General features: G+C 40.1%; 1 protein-coding gene across 4 annotated transcripts in view; it reads right to left on the reverse strand.

The window, feature by feature from the left end:
- Window positions 1-21,625, reverse strand: part of Prkdc (protein kinase, DNA-activated, catalytic subunit) — a 217,548-nt gene that overhangs the window by 94,473 nt on the left and 101,450 nt on the right. For all 4 annotated transcript variants that reach the window (NM_001108327.2, XM_039088537.2, XM_008768933.4 and 1 more), the window contains 13 exons: window positions 17,041-17,168; window positions 15,837-16,041; window positions 14,673-14,848; window positions 12,703-12,871; window positions 12,198-12,263; window positions 11,149-11,221; window positions 8,750-8,898; window positions 7,850-7,987; window positions 7,538-7,657; window positions 6,160-6,300; window positions 4,489-4,640; window positions 3,295-3,426; window positions 1,208-1,319 (listed from right to left, as the gene is read on the reverse strand). In NM_001108327.2, coding sequence (NP_001101797.2) covers window positions 1,208-1,319; window positions 3,295-3,426; window positions 4,489-4,640; window positions 6,160-6,300; window positions 7,538-7,657; window positions 7,850-7,987; window positions 8,750-8,898; window positions 11,149-11,221; window positions 12,198-12,263; window positions 12,703-12,871; window positions 14,673-14,848; window positions 15,837-16,041; window positions 17,041-17,168 — 1,761 coding nt within the window. The remainder of the gene's footprint in view (window positions 1-1,207; window positions 1,320-3,294; window positions 3,427-4,488; window positions 4,641-6,159; window positions 6,301-7,537; window positions 7,658-7,849; window positions 7,988-8,749; window positions 8,899-11,148; window positions 11,222-12,197; window positions 12,264-12,702; window positions 12,872-14,672; window positions 14,849-15,836; window positions 16,042-17,040; window positions 17,169-21,625) is intronic.

Below are 21,625 nucleotides of genomic sequence, written 5' to 3' on the forward strand. Positions count from 1 at the left end.
TCTGGATGAGTGTTGGGCTCTGGCCACTCCTATAGGTGAATGTTAAGAGATGTTTAGCAGGGACTAGAGTCAACTGACTAACGTTAGGGCAGGTTGGAGAAGTGACTCTAAGAGTAATGATAAGGGAACGTTTTCCAGGTGGGAGATAGTAGTGCACAGCAATTGTGTCAAGAAGGCAAGTTGAAAAAGGACAAGTGTGTGTGTGTGTGTGTGTGTGTGTGTGTGTGTGTGTGTGTGTGTGTGTGTGTTTTATCCATGGATTCAAGGGAAGCTGGGAGGGCACTGGTAGTGCGGCCCCTTCCTGGAGCTTAGTCAGGGTAGCAAAAAATCTACATGTAACATTTGCCACACAAATGTTTTTGACTTGGTAAGTCACAAAACAAAATGAATACACAAGGTGGGGGGAAGAAAAGAAGTGGGGAAAGAGGGAGAGAGAAGAGAGAGGAAGAAAGAGAGGGAGGGAAGGAGAGAAGGAGAGGGAGAGGGAAATGTGAGTTGTAGCAAGGGTGGAAGGGAGACCAAGGTCATAGCAAGGTAATGAGAGTAGTAAGTATACAAGGTACACACCTGTGAAATTGTTGTTTTAAAAAAGAAATAAAAATTAAAAATAAGTTTATAAATAAAAAGTAGAAAGGGTGGGAGGCTACAGTGCCAAAACAAAAATGAAGCTCCATTTCCTAAGGGTTTGCTTTCCTGAGTTACATATTTACAGGTAGGGAAATGGCAAGGATCCAATTTGCAGTCTTGGTCCCTTCCTATGCACTCTAAGTTGTTAACAGCACGAAGTCTGTCCTCACCCATCATGGAGCACCCAAGACGCTACCCTGTCTTGCCCTTTAGAAGAGGAACGGGCATGAGATCCAATTAGGGATAGATAAAGAAAATGTTCAGGGGTATAATGAAAGGTCACCAGTCACATGGTGAGAAGTGAGCCAACAGGGTAACCTGGAGACAATGCTTGGCAAGCCATTCTGCCCTGAATACAGCGGCAAGTAGTCACATACATTTGCATGTTTTTGTCCTGTTGGGGTAGTCAGAGCTTTATGGATGCTAGACAAATGCTCTTTCCCTCACCATACCTCAGTCCCTATATCCCATCCCATCACAAGCAGTGCTGTGTTAACAGGAAAAGATGCCCTGCTGAGCCCAGGAGGATCAAGGAGGATACTGGGCAATCACAATTACAAGTGCACCATGCAGCACTCACGTGTTTTCTCTCAGTAACATGTTGAAGAATGAGTCCTAGAACTTCTGCTGCAGCTGCATATACTTCTTTATACTTCACAAAGGACATGTTATTGACTAAAGCTTCAAAATACCTATAATAAACAGAGAAAACAAGCATAAAACAGCCCATTCTGATATTTGGCACAAAAAATCTAATAATTCTCCTCCTCATGTCACATTAATAGGCAAATTGAGAAAATATATAAAATGTAACACAAATTACATAAATATAGATTTAAATCTGCATGCATATAGATTTATGCATGCATATAGATTTATAACTATGAAAATCTACTGTCCAATCCCAGTTCAACACTGCAGTAAGAGTATATCCCACTCAAAGAAAGAGGGGGGGCTGGAGAGATGGCTCAGCAGTTAAGAGCACTGCCTGCTCTTCCAGAGGTCCTGAGTTCAAATCCCAGCAACCACATGGTGGTTCACAACCATCTGTCATAATGGGATCTGATGGCCTCTTCTAGTGTGTCTGAAGACAGTGACAATGTACTCATATATAAAATAAATAAATCTTAGAAAAAAAGAAAGAGGGAGTATCTAAGACTAGGATTCCCTGCTACAAGCCATCTACAAGAAGCAAAATGCTGAGAAAGAGAAGGGTGATACGCTGTACAAAGTTGCACATTAACTCTGTTTTTAAAGCCTGCATGACCTCCTGGTGATGTTTTCAAGTGTACACTGAGCTACTGGCTGCCTCACCTCTGAACCCATACTATCTAAAGCAACAGCAATAGGGGCAACCGGTCCAAAGGCTAATATTATGCAAATCAGAATTGAAATTGCCTCCCCGTCACCTCAACCCATAGATGAGGGATCCAGGAGTACAAGGCTAAACCTACAGAACATTATATGGACATCAACCATATAATAAAAAAATCCTAAAGAGCAGGGAAAGCTAGGCATGGTGGTACAGGCCTTTAATCTCAGCACTTGGGAGGAGAGGCAGAAGGAGCTTTGTGAGGTTCAGGTCAGTCTAATCTACAAATCAAGTTCTGTGATACCCAGAGCTACTTGGTGAGATGCTGACAAGAAGAAAAAGAGGAGGAGGAGGAGTCAAGACCAATACCTTTTTGTCATATTCTAAACTATTTTACTATAGTCTCTTTCCTCAACATATCATACCTACCCCATCCTGAATATGTGACCGCCATCATTCAAGACAGAATAAAGTAAGGCTGGAGCCCAGGAAGAGAGCTGCCAATATAGGGGAATCCCCTTCATAGTTAAAACAGTTCAGATATTTTCATAGAGCCCACGGTATTGTTAAGTGTTAATGTTTAAAATGCCAGTTCAAACATAAGAGGAGGGGCAAGTGAGATAGACGAGTGTGTAGAAGAATTTGCTGTAAAAACACAAGGACTTGAGCACCCTCAAAAGCTGGCATGACCATAAGCCTATAACCTTAATATTGAGGGCAAAGATAAGCATATCCCAGCAGCTGGCCTGGCCATCCACACAGATGAAATGGCAAGCTCCAGGTTCAGGGAGAGACCCAGTCTGAAGGAAATAAGGCAGAAAGTAATAAAGAAAGTTAAATGATGCTTTCCTCTGCCCTCTCCGTGTGTACTCATGGGAAGCTGTGTGCTCTCTCTCTCCTTCTCTCCCCTCCCCTCTTTCTCTTCCCACCCGCCCCCATATAGAAATTAAAAAAAAAAAAAAAACCTAACAACTTCTGTTTATAGATATATACAGAACAATTACACTTATTTATTTAGAGTATTTAGGCCACAGCATGATATGTGGAGAACTGGGAAAAACTGGGAGAGCTGGTTCTCTCCTTCCACCAGGTGGGTTCCAGGGACTGAACTCAATTCATCAGGCTTGGCTGCAAGCACTTTTACCCTTGAGTCATCTTGTTAGTCTCAACTTAAACTTAATTTCCTTCTTTACTCCAGATACATTTCCCCTTCCAAACGGACTATAAATCCAGCCTTATAATTTTGGGTACAAGTATTTTTAACATTGGTCTGGTCCCTAGATATATCAATACTACACCTGAAAATCAAATCCAGAAAGTTTCTGAAAGAACCAAGTCAAAAGAATAGTACTTACATGGCACTCGTGATGTCACCCTTTAGGTCATAGGGAGGCAAGTTATTAGCTACTACAATGCCCAATAATTGAATTCCTACAGAATTGTCTTTAGAATTGGGGTCCTTATTGGAAAATTTTTCAAATATTAACCTGTAACACAGCACAAGGGAGAAAACAAAAAGTTACACAATGAAAGAGAAATATGAAAATGAATTATTTTCGAAGGCAAATTTTCAGCTACACAATACAAGGAACACAGCCTTTCCCTACTTCCAAGACCCTGATTGTATTTTTCTTCTTGTTTTTGTTTTTGTTTTTGTTTTTTTAAATTCCCCTCCTGGTCCACTCTCCAACTATTCTACATCCCATTCCTTCTCCCCACCACCTGTCTCCACGAGGATGTCCTCGCTTCACCCAACCCACAAGACCGCTAAACTCCCTGGGGCCTCCAGTCTCTTGAGGGTTAGGTGCATCTTCTCTGACTGAACCCAAACGCAGCAGTCCTCTGCTGTCTATGTCTTGGAGGCCTCATATCAGCTGATGTTACGTATGCTGCCTGGTTGGTGATTCAGCGTCTGAGAGATCTCAGGGGTCCAGATTAACTGAGACTGCTGATCCTCCTACAGGGTCACCCTCCTCCTCAGCTACCCATTTGTTAGTTCTTAACTATTCTAATTATGTCCAAACCCAGTCAATTAATAGTAACTTTTTTGAAAGTCTCAGCTTGCTCCAGGCCAGGTAAAAGCATCACACTAAGTCTTTGGGGGACACTGGGCTCGGGTACTGCAGGGCCCTATACTCCAGGTGCCCAGTGTCACATCAAAGAGAAGGGAGGAGGGTGGGGAACACTGGAGGTGCTAGGCACCCAGAAATGCTTCTGCTGTCAAACTCTGAAGTGGTGGCTTTATCAGTAGCAAAGTTTACCTTATAAATAGAGTCAGTTTCAAATTATTACTATAATCATTCTTTGGGTTGGCAATTTTTTTTTTTTTTTTGGTTCTTTTTTTCGGAGCTGGGGACTGAACCCAGGGCCTTGCGCTTCCTAGGCAAGCGCTCTACCACTGAGCTAAATCCCCAAACCCGGGTTGGCAATTTTTTAAAAATTATATTCCTGATAATTCATATAATTATACTTCCTTGAAGTTAGCATTTAAAACTTGGTGCTCTTTGACCTTTTCCTAAGCAATTCTGTAAATACTAGCAACTACATACCTGTAAGGGATGGACAGACACTCCTTCCAGCATTCAACAAGGGTTTTAATGATTTCAAGGTTGTGTCTAAACACAGCTCTTTTGGGATGGAAGACATATTTCATTAGAAAATAAAGCAATCGATTTGCTAAGACTTCATATTTAGGGACTCCCTGAAAATACATTAAAATTCTGTAAGACATAACATTCCATTCTGGAAGAACATCTCATCCTACCCCATTTTGTAGTTGCTGCTGTTTTGAAACAGATTTCCATCTAGCACAGGCTAGCTCAAATTTAATATATAGCTGAGGCTGCTCTTGAACTACAGAACCCCTACCAGTATAAAGCAGTGGAACTATAAGCATCCGCCATCACACCAGGCCTTGAAGTAATCCAGACACCCAACTCTAAAAGAAGCCTGGCATTTTACTGAGGAATCTAGTTTCTAGTTAAACCATATATGGCTTTTCTATGCTGACTACAGATAGTATCATTCCTTAGCAGGTGGTGGGAGAAACTGTGGCTGCTCAGATGTGGGCACAGTTACTGTACTGTGTCCTCAGACGGAGCTAAGATTGGGGCTCAGGCCCTGGTTGGCTGTCCTCTTTGTATTATCCATTCAAAGATCTACTTCAGTCTCTGTCTGAGAACCCCGACAAAGGTCTTGTCTAGGACCCTCTCTGAAGACCCAATAGAAGGTCTGAAGGGAATCTGTAAGACTTGTTTCCACCAGGACCTATTATACTTCGGCTCTTAGCCTTTCTTATACCTCCCTCTCTCTATCTTTGCGTCAGTGAAGCTGAAAGAGCCCTCTTTTCAGGGTCCCTCACCACTGTGCCACCTGATACCTGCCTTGTCCCCCATTTCAGTGTTTCTACTCACTTCACCACAAGGAGTTACTGAGGCAGCACCAGTACTTCCCCCTTTCACCCGTTACAATGCCAGAGACTGGCAATTCCACTTTCAAGTGCAGCTGAGCTCCTCCCGATGGCCTTTTAGATGGCTCTTAAGTTAAATTCTTTCATGTTATTCATTGGGCTATTACCTATTTTATCACATCAATACCAAGAAATCTAGATTTGATTTATTGTGAAATAAACAAAACAAGAACATCCAGACACAAATACATGAAAACACTATACAAGTGTATATTAAGGATGGTGCATTTGATAAATTTATGTGAAAATCATTGTACACTATCCAAGTTCATGTTTTCAAATCAATAAGCAAAACTCCATCAAACCAACTCACTATGCACTCACTACGCACCACCTAATACGCACTCACTAGTGTTGTGCAATGGCAGTTACTTGCCAGTCATTCTTAACAATTTCACAGGTAACAGTTAACATTATGACAGTGAATGAACTATCATATACAACTGCCCCCAAATGCACAGAAGACATTCTTAGTTATAGAGACTTAACTATTACCTACCTTCCAGCCTCTTAGCGAGTAAAAACAATAAACATAACACCCCCAGCTTAGTAAAAAAGGCAAGGCCAGTGGAATTACCAAGGTACATTAAAGAAGGTAAAAGCCAGCAGTGATACAGTAGAGTATTGGTGCATTATAGTACAACTATAGCTAAAACAGCAACATCATGTCAAGAGGACATTAACTCATCTGACATCTGCAGGGCACCAGAAAAGGAATGATATATTACTCCATAAGAAATGTGTTCCTTACTGTAGGTGTAGCCAAGCCTGTCCAAGAGAGAATGGTAGCTACTATTTCTACTATCATGTAGTGAATTCCTTCTCCAATGTTCTCACAAACAGCTAGCTGTAGCAGGGGGCCCAGCCAGTGCTTTGCATAAGGGCGAAAGACCTGCAGAGAAAGTTGAAGTGCCATGTATAGATTGTATAGATAACGGTTGAAGACTAAAGTATTAATACAAAACTTACTCTCCATCAGCACATACTTTATGACCTGACAAAAAGCTCAAACAGTTGTAACTTCCACTTACCAAACCTAGTAAGATCCAGTTTACACTGGATTATCTCAAGGACTCCTAAGTAACTCAATGGAAATAGAGTTATAATGGCTCCCATTACTAAAACTCAACGACTCTGTCCTAAGTAATAGTAGCTATAGAAAATTATTTTATGCACATGCATAAAACCATGAGAAATAAGGTCATGACAATCAGATGCGCGAGTACCTAAGCAATCCAGTCTACAGAAAGATGCATGCCAGGCTCCTGGGGCTTGTCCAAGAAACCCCTCAGGCCCTCACTTCTACTCTGGTAAATGCAGTGTAGCAGAATAAAGGGGTCTGTTTCTTGCCAGCTCCAAGAAATCATCCAATAGTGGCCAATGTAGTAGCTAATAAATCAGCACTTGGAAGAATGTGAGGCAGAACTCATTTGAAGTCCCAAATACCATAGCTGAACTGCATGCCCCCCAATCCTGCCACTCCTGAAACTTTCAGAACATGACCTTATTTGGAGATAGGTTATTTCTTTACCCAGGTTAGTAAACCAAAGTTAGGCATTAAGGTAGTCTGGAATCCCATACACTGAGTCCTTAGAAAAAGGAAATTTGTGAGACAGAAACACCAAGGGGGCGGGGGGTGTGAATGTAAGAACACTAATTCCACCTAGGGAACGCCTGAGAAAAGTAGTGGGTCAGAGGAGCCAGTCCTGAGAACATGAGGATCGTCGATGTCTGTTTGCAGAGCCATTATGATCTTGGGACAGTAGCACTACTGGTAGGGAGTACACATTTCTGGCATAGGTTATATGAAGAAAAACTAATACATCTACCTACTGCATAGATAAAGATAGCCATTTTCCATATAGTTAACAGGAATAGTTTTACTCATTTATCTGTTACATAAACAAGGCTCATAGCCTTAGGGAAGGTGCTGTACAGAAAGCTCTCTCCTAATGCCGGAAAATAAAATGTTTGACAAAAGGATTTGGGAGAAGTGTCTAAATGTGGATGTACTGCAAGAACAGTAACTCTACGTTCTATTTTTTTAAAGCTTCATTCACTTTGGTGTTTCAATGTAGATGGTCAGAACTACAGAGATCAGTTAAGAAATTTAAAAAAAAATTATATACCTCTTCTGTATTAATAACAAGCTTGGCTAAGAAGAGACGGATATTTAAAGATACTGACGCATTTTCTAGTTTGTCATGGAGAAATTTCATCCAAGGTGGAAGATCTTTTGATATTGAACCCTGAAATAAAACACAAACTTATTCTGAAAAGGAGTAAAGAATGTCATATTTTGCTATTATAAGAAAATGAAGAAGATGTGAAGAAGGAAGAATCCAGCTCTTTAATGTGCAATATGTTTAACCAGTATGAAGTTAGTCCTACAGTGACATCAGTGATGACACTTCAAGAAAACATCCGATTGAAGAAAATACCTCTTGTCCCTTGGGTGCAATCACATTTCTCTGCATGTGTTTAATCAGGGATGTCATGGGTGCCATACATTCATGTTGATTGAGCTCATCCATCTCTAACTCTATGATGTCATCCTGAGCCATGGAATCTTGATGCTCCTATGAAGAAGAATCCAAGCAATGCCACTGTTAAATGTCAGTAGATTTAAGAAGCTTATTTAAGGGCAATAGCATAAAATAACACAATTTAACTGAAAATAATGATTTGGTAACATTAAAATATACTTGATATGTTTTAATATAGAACTAAAAAAGTAAACAGAGCTTCTATTTTTCCTTACATTCTAAGCACATATATCCCTAGATCCTGTGGTGGTTTGAAAGAAAATGGTCCCCATAGGGTCATAGTTAGTAGAACTATTAGGAAGTGTGGCCTTGTTGGAGGAAATATGACAGTGTTCTTCTGCTACATGCAGATCAAGATGTAGAACTCTCAGTTCCTTCTCTAGTAGCATGCCTACCTGAGCACTGCCATGCTTCCTGCCGTGATGACAGATGATAACAAACTAAACTTCTTAATCTGCAAGCCAGCCCCAATTACATGTTTGTCTGCACAATGTCTCTTTTCAGCAAGAAAACCATCTGTCAAGGCCCTTCCCTGAGGACATGCCTCAGATTGGCCACGTCTGCTATCTTACCTCTGCTGTCTGTATGGTGCCTCTGGTGAGATCTTGACCTCTAACTGATAAAATCTTATTGCTGACTTAACAGTGAGAGACCTGCTTAGATCTTGGAAAGTCTCCAAATCAAGTTTACTATTACAGGGCTACTGAGACTGACAAACAACTAGTAATTACAAGGTACAACAGTAACTTTCTTTATAAATGTTAACGACACTCTTAATATGTGAAATGTTATCACCCTTCTCTGAAAATGGCCCGTCGTAGGTTTACGATCTTGAGAACTGTATGAATAGCTCTGAACTCCAGTTGAGAAATCAAATTGACTCATTTCTTCACTTAGGCTACTCTCTGTTAAATATGACAATGAAGACATATAACGAGGATTGCCTGAAAAATAAGCAGAAGCAAATATATTTGTATTCAAATATAGCCAATAAGAAATGTTTTTCAGACCTCAAGTAATATCAAAATTAAAGGATATTTCTGCCAAAGTTTTCACCAATTCTGTAACTTTCAGTCTATTGTACAGATTAGCGAAAGGAACAAAGAAAAGAATTTCCTTTGCTTTTGCCACTATTGAATAGTTACTCTCTATTGTCACAAAAAAAAAAATCTAGTTAAACTGGATGTGATTTTTAATAATTTTCACGTTATACATTTTGCTCATCAAATATAGCACAGATATAGGAAGAAATACTCCTAAAAATAGCTAATTCAAATTATGTCAAGGACTTAGAAAAGAGGTCCAAATTATATCTTCAAATTAAAGATAATAAAAGTTATAAAATAAATCAGCATACGAATATACATCATAGAAAAGAGCCTGTCAAGTTTAATCAGGGAGGCCAGGCACAGCCTCTTTGGGAAGTGGACATCAAATAAAATGCCCGAGGCATGTGATTACCCACAGCTGAGCTTATTAGAGGGACAAAGCAAGTGTGAGACCCACAAGGACAGATGGGACTGCTGTGGTACTAGAGTGGAAAGGGGAGCAGACAGAGTAACAGGTATCGCAGGCAGCAGGTCAGAGGTCTTGGGCATGGTTGTTCTGAGGGAGGTGCAAGATGCTGGGAAGTTTAGAAGAGAATGAAAAAGGACAAGGCAACAGTTTTTGTTTGTTTGTTTGTTTTTGAAACAAGGTTTCTCTGTGTAGCCCTGGCTGTCCTGAAACTCAATTTGTAGACCAGGCTGACCTCAAACTCAGAGATCCATCTGTCTTTTCATCCCAAGTGCTAAGATTAAAAGCATATGCTACCATGCCCAGCCCAAGGCTTACATTTTAACACAGACCTCTGAATGAATATATATGTATGTGTGTGTGTGTGTGTGTGTGTGTGTGTGTGTGTGTGTGTGTGTGTGTGTGTATGTGAATGAATGCTGGGCCCCAAAGGGGATAGGAACTCCATAGGAAGACCAATAGAGTCAGCTAACCTGGACCATTGGTGCTCGAAGAGTCTGACCAAAGAACATACATGGCCTGGGCCTAGGCCTCCCTGCTCATATGTAGCAGATGTGCAACTTGGCTTTCATGAGGGTCCCAAACAACTGGAGCAGGGGCTATTTCAAAAGTTGTTTCTTGTATGTTTGATATGATCTACTAGCTGGGTTGCCTTGTCTGGCCTCGAGTGGGAGAGAAAACACCTAGCCTCTGAAAGACTTGAAGTGCCAGGGTTGGGAATTCTGGGGGTGGGGGGAACGACCTCACCCACTCAGAGGAAAAGGGAAGGGGGGCAGGGGGAGGGGGAAGGATTGTGTGTGAGGGTGATCTGGAGGTGGGCAGTGAGGGGGATATAAAGTTAGTAAGTAGAAAAATAAAATTAAAAGAAAAAAACATGTTCAAACAAAGAAATACATCAGCTGCTACAGTGGGGGAGGGGGATAACCAAACTACATTTCAGTGTTTTAGAATATTTAATTATTTATTTGGTCTCTCTATGTAGCCCTGGCTGTAGACCAGGCTGGCCTCAAACTCATAGACATCTACCTGCCTCTGTCTCCTGAGTGCAGGGATTAAAGGTATGAGCCACCACCATCTGACTAAAATATTTTTTATTAAAAAAATTATTGCTGGACATGGTGGTATACACCTTTAATCACAGCACTATGGAGGCAGATGTGGGTGGATATGTGAGTCTACAGTCTGGTCTACACAATGAATTAAAGGGCAACCTACAACCTGAACTATGTACTGAGATTATGTCTCCAAAAACAAACAAACAAAAAAAAAACAAAAAACAAAAACAAAAACAAAAAAACCCACTAAATCTAATCATCATTATTATTCTGTGTTTTCATGAGGTGTTTATGGGGAGGAGGGCTCATGTGTGCGGGTGTGTGAGTGAGGTCAGAGATCTTTTAAGGAGAAGGTTCTCTCTTGTTTCTGCTGCTGCACGGCATACTGCACGCTCACTGGCCTACGTGATTATGTCATCTGGCTGTACGAGTACTGAGACTGCAGACGTGCACGACTGCACCCTGTTTTTTTACATAGGTTCCAGGGTTTAAACTCAAGTCATGAGGTTTATGAAGCAAGAACTTTTTATCTACTGAGCCCATCTTGCTGGGCACTATTCTTTCTTTTTCATAAACAAGTATCAACTACTAGAAGCATTCTAAGTCATTCTGAAAGTGTCCTACCTGAAGCCCCATTTGCTGCATCCCTGGCCTCTTTCCTAATTTCAACGTACTTTTTCTTTCTTTCCATAGGAACCTATTAGGAAGAAAAAAATTATCATTTACAATGTTTTAGAGTCACGGTCACATTGCTTTTGTTTTAGTAATAATCTGGATTCCCCTCCCCCATTACAAACTAAAAAAGACATTTTTGTGAATTTAAAAGTATTCAAAACCATCCTTAAAAAGGAATGTGTATATATTTGCAGGTACAGCCTTTCCCAAAGATTTCCTCAAAGCTAACCAAAACACTTAGCCTGCTTTCACAGGCCTTTCACTTGACCTTTGAGGTTGTTTCTCAACTGTCCAGCTATGTACAGACACACTATATAGCTAGGATGCACTACAGCACCTTATAGTGCTCTGCTAGGTAGCATGGCGAGTGTCCATGCAGAGATTAGGAGAGCTGTCATTTTTGTTTTCATTTTCTCAACATATGCTCAGGAAAAAAAGTCCTATTCTCATTGCAAAAGAGTACAGGGCATGGGTGAGACACTGGCACATGGTCAGGTTGACAACCTTGGGGACGGGACAGCAATGGGATGAAGGCTTAGGTTTCAACCACCTTCCTATTTCCAGTGGCATGGGATGAGAAAACAGCAGCTATTGTCTCACCTATGGCTGTGGCTGCAAGCACAGCCACAATAAGACCAAATGTATCCACTGCTGGAGCAAATCTTCAAGCTATTCCTGATTCCCATTGCCCAGGTTACCCAACCATGGCCAGATTCATGAGTATAAATCTTAATTTTGTGATTGGAGAATGTCACTCAGAAATCAAGTTTCTTCAGCTGGCACTGTCTTTCACAATCAAGAGAAGGAATAAGCAAATGCCGTTATAGCCATGTGAGGGGACATTTCAAACTTCCAATTGCCAGGTTTAACGTAACACTCCCTGTTTGTGGAGTTGAGAGCAAATGAAGACTTAACCATGTTCAAAATAATACCTGCTTTTCTCTACAAACATTTGCTAATATTTTTAACTTAGAAACAAAATTGAAAATTTTACTTACCTCAACTTCTATAGGAAATGTATAGCAACGTTTCAGGTCTATCAAATTTTCAAAAATAAACAAATTCTATAAAAAAGAAAAACCTACATGAAAATATCTGACTTCATAACTAACTACTGAAGAATAATTCTACTTGATAAATCATAGAAAACTGGGGTTGAATCAACTGGTAGCATCTGCCTAGCATTTTCAAGACTCCAGGCTCTATCCTCAGCATCACATTAAGAGGGCATAGTGATAGACACCTGTAATCTCTTGGGAGGTAGAGTCAGAAGGATCAGAAAGCTGCATAGTGAATTTGAGGCAAGTCTGGGATATATGAGAATCTGCCTCAAACATGCTCATTTCTACCCCCAAATCAAAGAGAAGCACTTTAGAGCCCATACCCCTATATTTAACATTATAGGAAGGTGGGAAATATGGTATAAATGTAATTGGTAAGTTTTGACCTGTTGAAATCCTACAATGTCAGTCAGCCATGGGGAAAGTCATTGCGAACACTCACCTTTTCTGGTTTTTCACTAAACAAAAACCCTTGGTAAAATTTCAACTCATTGAAGACTCGGCTTATCAGAGAAATGGCACAGTTGTATGCAGCACAATGATAAAGTCTTCTCTTTTCCAGTAACTGGCTTTCCCCTGCCATGTTCTCTGTAAATGCATCGTGGCACAACCTGCAAGAGAGATTCAGGCTGTACTTCAACTTATTTAATGTGGACACTGAGGCTTGAATCAATAGTTGTTAGATAACCAGATCAGATGATCTCAAGTGTCATGTTTCTACGAGCACAGTACTAGGCATTAGGAACACACAAACAAGCACATTCACACCTCCTAGCACATTCCTGGTAAGAGTGTAAGTGAAACAGCAAGCACACTCAAGATAGGAAAGCAAGGATATGGGCAAACAGCCCATTCTAAGGGGCTAACAAAAGATTTAAGAGGGGAAAAGAAAAGCCTGAGCTAAGGTTTCTTTGTCTGGGACCTCAGATGCATGCCTGGTGCATGACTTAAGATGAACACTGAAATGTTGGCTGAAGGAAAAATATATGCAGACATTATGAGCAGAGAGAGGTGGCACTTAAAACACTGTGCATTGTATCAGGAGGGTATAAATGCAATAAACATCCATAAAGTAAAGGAAAGATGGCATTTGCCTCAGAATTTGCCTAACATACTAAGATACATATTTTGTTCTTCAGGACAGCTTCAATAAACCACACAGGTAGCCACTGCTTTTCAAAGGCTTTCTTGAAACAACCGTGCACATGTCTGTAGGCATAATTTATGGCTTGTTCCCAGTATGGTATGAGACCTGCCACAGACTACTTGGTTCACAGACTCAGCAATATGTATACTCTGGGCCAGCCCTGCCGCTAAAGGTAACAGATTAGGCTAGCATTCTAGTTGATTATGAGTCTGTAGTAGGGGTCGGGAAAGCAAAGGAAGACAAGCCTAGCACAGAAATAATTCAGAATGAGATCACCGCTATAGCTTTAAAAGCAGTCCAGATATTAGAACAAGGTCATACAAGATAGGAAACATATTGTAAGGAAAACTAATAGGGTCAAACTGACTAGATATGGTTACCAACTAGAGTATTAATGGAGGTGAGGGACCATCAAATGGAGAAATGAATGTGACTCCTAGGTCTTGTGCTAATACAAATAGATAGATGGTGACATCATCCTCTGAGAAGGTAAGCTTGGACTAGAGTAAGAAGGAAGAATGCAAGTCTGGAGATGCAAATGAGATGAGGTAGTCTGTCCAGTCTGGAAGGATTTCAGTAGAACTTACTTTTAGAGAGAGTATATCTCATTAGTCTATGCTTTATACAGAACCTTTCAATTACAAATGATAAAAAAAAACATTTCTTCCTGCAATTCATACTATTAAATATATTAATATACGAATCCATTCAGAGTACAAGTGTTAAGAAGAATGTGAAAGATATACAGGAGTCTAAATTTGAGCCCTTGTCCTTATGAGGCAACTGCTATCACTAAAACATAAGTATGTGACTGAGGAGAACACTTACAGATTTCGTAAGCTCAGCTCTCAGTATACATCAGGAAGCTCACTTCTAAGGAATATAACACCTTCTGTCCTCTGATGGTGCCCACACATATGGCATACAGTGTCAGACACACATACACATTTAATGAAAGATAAGCACTTGTTGCCCAACAACACAATAAAGGCCATATAAATACTCTGTATATAAAGAAATAAAAATACTTTATTTATCTAAGATATTTACTTTGCATTATATAGATGCATTTAAAAATAGATGCATTATATAGATGCATTTAGTAATAATCATACATAGGCAAAACATTTGCCTATGTATGTATGTATGTATGTATGTATGTATGTATGTATGTATGAAAAATAAGGAAATCCAAAAATCTAAAAACTGTAATTACGCCAAATATTAACAAATCAAACATAACCACAAACGAAGTAAGCTCTTACTTAAGAAGTGTCTTTGTAAGTTCATTTCCTTCTGCAACACAGGAGCCTTGGAAAGCTTGATTAATTTTAGATTCTTTAGAGTGAACATCATCTTTTAAAAGACGAGAATACATCACAGCTAGCATCTTGTAATAGCACATCTTCTTGGTGATTTGAGTGTCAAAAGTGTCATTTAGCTGAAAAGATGCAACATCTTTGGCCTCAACAAACATAAAAAATCATCTTCAAAACATCAACTTTAATTCTTAATGCTATTGAGATAGAAAATAATGTTAATAAAGAGGCAAATCACTTCCTGGCTTTGTCCAGGTTGTCCAATGTGGAAACAGCATCGATATGTCATACCGGGTAAAACACAGAAGTAACACAAAAGGGCGACATAGTAAGCCCAGAATACAAGGGTTTGTCTAGTCTTATTGAAGGTATAGGTAAAAACACAGGTAAAATCACAAAACACAAGCTAAAAAATTTCACCTACTTTGCTGTTTTTATTTATAATGAGTCAGTTGCCTATTTTCCGAGGCCTGAATGGTATTCCACTATTACTGTATTAAAACTGTCAGGACGATGCCCAATTCCTGGAAACTAACTTTGCATATAACCAGAGGGGTCTCTACAGTAATTATTAAGTTGAATATATTGATGGGGCGGCTAGACTGGATTTACTAGGTGGGCCCTAAATTGACTCATATAAGAGTGAGAGTCAAGAAGAGGTAACATGACCAGGGACGCAAAAATAGAAACAATATCAGCACAGACCCACGGATGTCACAAACATGGGAGGCATGAAAAGTCAAGGAAAGCCTTTTCTGTGAAAGCCACAAGCAAAGTGTGTCCAGCAAACATGACTTAGGCCTGGTGTAACTAAACACAGCTTTCTGCATCCAGACAGAGTACACCTCTGTTATTCTATGCCATCATGTTGCCAGTCAGTTGCTTAAAGAAAGTAGTGTGGCAGGGGTTGGGGATTTAGCTCAGTGGTAGAGCGCTTGCCTAGCAAGCGCAAGGCCCTGGGTTCGGTCCCCAGCTCCGAAAAAAAAAGAAAGTAGTGTGGCTCCAAGCGGCCACAGACTGCTACTGGATGCAGGAGTGTTCCTTGAACAAGTTCCCATTGGACTGAGCATACGGTGCCCCCCAATCTCTTTACTATTGTGTATGACGTACCTTTGTAAATCTGGACTTCAACACATCAATGGCCTCCACCACAATTCTGCTAAAGAACTCTTTCAGTGTGTCCAAGTCACAGTGCCACAACAAGGTGAGGAGAGAGCGATCCACGAATGCCTGAGTGACATCTGAAAGGAGGCCACCCTTCCGGAACATTGTGTATACACTTTCCAAAAGATTTAATTGTGTGACACATGGACTCCTAAGAAGACAGATAAAGTAACATGCTTTGAACACATATTTTGTATGCTTCAGTGATTATTAATTACAAAGTAACAAAGAACTCCTATAATCCATGGAGGAAGGAGGTTAACAGACTCAAAAAATTGTCTCTTCACCTCCACGCATGTACTGTGACACAAGTATACCATGCCCACATTGAAAAAAAGAAAACTGGGTATAAAAAAATAAAAAATCAAATTCTAAAGTTTTAAAATAAAAGAAAGATACCTAATTGATAATACCACACATATAATAATTAATAAATAACTGGGGAAAGACAATTGGCTGTATCTTCTCAGAGTGTATAATCTTAAGTGACTTATGACTAAAATCAAATTCTTAATTTCATTCAGATGTAACATTGGTGTCCTAGTTAGAATTGTCAACTTGTACAACCTGGAGTCAACTAAGAGGAAAGCCTTCATTGAGATACTGTCTTGATCAAACTGTGGTTGTTGCTGTGGGGAATTGTCTTGTTTGCTAGTTGATGTAAAAGGGCCACATTTATGGTTCAGCCACTCCACAGTTCAGTGGATGGCCCCATACTCACAAATAAATAAAGCAGAATAAATCTGAATAGATGGCTTAAAAAGCATGAGTTTGCTCCCCAGGGCCCATGGGACAGAAGAATTGGTTGAGCTCTTATGTTAGCTCCCTAAGTACATGGGTACAAACGTACTTTAACTTTTTAAAAGTAACCCTGTAACAGTAATGAGAAAAAAGACACTGTGGGGAAGAAAACTGAGAAAAGGATGTTTCTTCTCCCCGGAGCCTAATTCTCTTAATTATTAAATAGATTTTAATTTTTTCCACAAGAAAAGTGTGTTATGGAGAAAGAAATTTAAAATGTAGCAGTGAGTTATGAGAACTACTATTCCTCCTATATTTTTTTGTTTGTTTTAAAAACAAGAAGATAACATGTCAACTCAAGAAACAGCACGCTTATGACTCCAGGGAATCCTAGATTACAGTAACTCACCGCCTAGCGATCCTTTTGAAGGTGGTTTGGAACAATTCTTCCATAATATGTTGCTGTTCCCTACAAAGAATGTCTGTCATCAACTGAAGCAACATAGGACTCTGAGATAATTCCAAAGCATCTAGGAACTAAAAACAGAACAGAAGGACAAAAGAAGTCCATTATCAGTGTCGTGAAAGTGTGTGCAGCCCTGACTTAGGAAAGCTGCACACCATGGGTGCACGTGCATGGATGCAACTCGCCTGGTGTCCAAGGTCAGAAGAGGGAACTGGATCGCTTGGAACTGGAGGGACGGACAACTGTGTGTGCTGGGGACTGAATTCAGGCCCTCTCCAGGAGCAACAAGTGTTCTTAACTGCAAAACCATCTTTCTAGTCTTTTATTTTATTTTACTTTTTGAAATTTTGAGACAAAGTCTAATACAGCCAGCTGGCCTCCAGCTTAATGATGCAGCTGAGACTGGTTGTTGAGCTCTTGATTACCTCTCAAGCTCTAGAATGGCAGGCACGTCCCACAGGTGCAGTCTACTAACTAACTTGAATTTTGAAATAGAGAAAGGGGGTACAGGATGGTTCAGCAGGTAAAGGTGCTTGCTGTCACTCTTCGTTCAATCTCTAAGACCCCCATGCTGGAAAGGAGAGAACTACCTCTGGAAAGTAGTCCTCTAAGTTTTCATGTATGAAATGGCATGAACTTACACACATACATACACACTTACAAACACTCACATACATACACACTTACAAACACTCCCATATATGCACAGATACACACACGCACACACACGTGGAGATACAAATAAATATATATATAAAGTTTTAATTGGAAAAATACAATAATTTCACATAAACTTTCAAATGTTTATATTTTGGTCACTCTCCCACTCTTTATTGCAATGTCTGTATGTTCTACATTTACAGTCTAAGAGATATCTTCAATATTATCTTCAGAAACAGACAAGTTCTAACTTAAAATTTTCCTTTACACATGTAATTTCCAGCCTCTTACTAGTCCTATTTCATAGATTTTGGAGGTAAACATTTCTTTACCTCCAAAACTAATTTTTATTTTCTTTGTGACTAGTCATGTCCTTAGTGACTCTGTTCTTTTTGAGTTCCTTTTTTTGTCTTTTTTTCCTGTTGGTGGTTTGCACCTCTGAAGGAGGGAGAGTAGGAGCCCTGGTTATAGTGCTCAGGACTTTGCCCAAGTGAGGCAAGCATCCTACCAGTTAAGCTAATACATCCTAGTAGCTGTCTGGTTTCTAAGGTGGATCATTTTCTGTTCTGCTGCTTGCCTTAAATTCCTAGGACCTGAATTCAGTGGAAAAATCTCCCTGCCTTGGAGGTCTGGGACTTGGAAATCCCTGCATCCTTGACTCAGCATTAATAGCCAAACAACATTTCAAAGTTGGCAACCACTCAGTACTTATCGCCATGCTATGCTTTTCCACCAGCTCACTGAGCATGCTCCAAAACCCCATTAAAGCCCCCGCACTCCCACCCCCCCAGCACTATGCTGTCTCTGTTCCTGATCAGAGGCAGCCACCATTCTGTGTCTCTTCTCAACAAATCTCTGAAGGGAAAGGCTTCCCCAACAGAAATGTTACAGCCCTACTCGGGCTAGAAAGGTTTCCCAAATGCGAGTGTTATAGCTTTGCTTCTGTAAATGAAGATTTCTCTGAGGAAGTGTTACAGCTCTGATGGGAACAGTATCCTAGCATCTGGACCAAAGGAATATCACAAAACCACATCACACATCAAATCTCACACAAGAGATGTACTAGGAAAGGAAAAACCCAAGAGAATGGTTGCCTCTGCTCAGGTGAGAAGTAACATGGAACTGAGCAGAAGCCGGTGTGTGTGTGTGTGTGTGTGTGTGTGTGTGTGTGGTGTGTGTGTGTGTGTTGGAGCTTTTCCAGGGTGACCATGGAACTGAGCAGAAGCTGGTGCGTGTGGGGTGTGTGTGTGTGTGGGGTGTGTGTGTGTGTGTGTGTGCGTGTGTGGTGTGTGTGCGTGTGGGGTGTGTGTGTGGTGTGTGTGCGTGTGGGGTGTGTGTGTGTGTGTGTGTGGTGTGTGGTGTGTGTGTGTGTGCGTGTGGGGTGTGTGTGTGTGGTGTGTGTGTGTGTGTGTGCGTGTGGAGTGTGTGTGTGTGTGTGTGGTGTGTGTGATGTATGTGTGTGTGTGTGTGTGGTGTGTGGTGTGTGTGTGTGTGGTGTGTGTGGTGTGTGGTGTGTGGTGTGTGTGTGTGTGTGTGTGTGTGTGTTGGAGCTTTTCCAGGGTGACCTATTACTGGTAGTATCTCTTGCAGCAAGCTTAGGGGGGTTGGTGGGACTCTGTGGTCACACTCTAGGGCAAAACTCAGGGACTGGTAGGATTCTGTGACCTGATCTTGGGCTTGGAGTCAGGTAAGGGGCTGAGTATTTTTCCCTTGCTCCTGGTCTTGTGGTCAAGTCAGGAGCAGGGTGTTCTTTTTTGGCCCCTGCTCCCCTAAAGTTGCACAGTGTGACTTTGTGATACTCCTGGGCTCTCAAGTGCCAAGAAGCCCTTGTGTCAGGAAAAAACCCTTTCACTATGTAGCATTCCTGTTTCATGGCAGCTAGCTCTTAACTTATACTTTTCTTGGGTTACAGTTTTTCTTCAAATACTTTAGTATTTTATTTGCATTTATGTTCAAGAGTTTATATCAAAAGAAAGTACTAAAGATCTACTATACATCACTAGATGTTAAAACCAACAGCATTCAATACCAGGGCTGCTGATGGAAGATATTTGCCTAACATGTGTGAGGTTCTGAGTTCAATTCTCAACAATACAAAACAAAAAACAAACAAACAAACAAGGAAAAGAAAGTATTTGAACTGTTAAAAATAGCAATACAACTCTGAACATAATCAGACTTGTGGTCATTATGATGAAATAACCAAAAAAGATATGCTTTTTGCTGTATTTGTTGCCAAGGTTAACCTTAACCTCATGGCAATCCAACTCCTCCATTAGGGAAAGAGAGGATGAAGAATGGTTTCTAAGCAATCAACCTAGAACACGAAAGGAGATAACCACACAACTAGAAGAGAGTAAATAATCAACCTAGAACACGTAAGGAAATAACCACACAACTAGAAGAGAGTACCTAAGAAAAACTGTTTTCTTCTAAAAACTGAATGTCGTAGAATTCTAAAATGGAGAAGATATAAAGGAGATCTAGACTGGGAAAACTAGACTGGAACACTTATTATAACTGATGAATTAGTTCAGCAAGGTAACAGGACACAGAAATCTACAAAAATCTGCAGCACCACTATAAGCCAATGTGAATTATCTGAAGCGTAAGTGAAGAAATCCCTCCTTATTATAGCTACAAAGAATAAAATAAAATAGAGATAGATGTATTTGTTTTTTGTTTTGAGACAAGGTTTCACTATGTAGCTCTGGCTGGCCTGGAACTCATCACTGTGCAGACCAAGCTTACCTTGAACTCACAGAGATCTACCTGCCTCTGCCTACCAAATGCTGGGACTACAGGTGTGCGCTACCACACCAGCCTAGGGATAAATTTAACCAATGAAAATTATAAAATCTTGATGAAAAAATTGTAAAAGACATAAAAAAGAAAAGTCTATAATGCTTACATATTAAGAGAAACTAATATTGCTAAATGGTCTATAAAATCCAAAATGATCTAAAATTTAATGCAATCTCTAGTAAAATGCCAATGATGTTCTTCACAGGACTAAAAAGGCATTGGGGTGGGAGATGCAGTTCAGTGACAGAATGCATCTGCAGCACTGCATGAAACAGCCATGGTGGTACACTCCTATGATCTTAGTACTCAGGAAGAAATAACAAAAGGATCAGAAAATTATGGTTATCCTTGGATATACAGGAAAGCTCAGCAGAAGCTACATGAAGTCCTGTCTTGAAAAACAAACAAGAAACTTGAAAAATAAATTTGAAATCTTATAGGATAACAAGAAACTCTGAATAGCCAAAGCCATTTTGAACAAAAACAAGGCAGACGGTATTATATCACCTGACTCCAAAAAAAAAAAAAAAAAAAAAAACTACAAAGCTATAGTAACTAAGACAAAATGGTACCGGTACAAAACAGAATATGTGGCACAGAAAATACATTCCAGGAGCAAGCTCCCAATTTACAGCCAACAGATTTTCAACAACAGTGCTAAAAATGCACACCGTAGAAAAATGTGTTCAGTAAGTGGTGCTAGACAGGTGGATAGTTACATATTTAATAGTGCTGGAGACATGACTAGTTATATATTTAATAATGAAACCAGATTTCTACCTCTTACCAGTCAAATGTGAACTAAAATATGTATCAGAGTCAAAAATATAAGACCTAACACTACAACAAAACTACAAGCAAAAATGTGTCTGAACATGCAATTTGGTAACTTTTTGTTATTGTTTTATAAAATACCATGAAACCACAGGAGACAAAAGTGAAAACAGACAAGACTTTATCAAACTATAAAGGTTCTATACAGTAAAGGAAATGACCAACACACCTAACATACATCTGAAACTTCATTAGCTCAACAGCAAAACAAGGAAAAAGAAAATACTAT

This window comes from Rattus norvegicus, chromosome 11, assembly GCF_036323735.1.
Source record: "Rattus norvegicus strain BN/NHsdMcwi chromosome 11, GRCr8, whole genome shotgun sequence".
Lineage (NCBI taxonomy): Eukaryota > Metazoa > Chordata > Mammalia > Rodentia > Muridae > Rattus > Rattus norvegicus.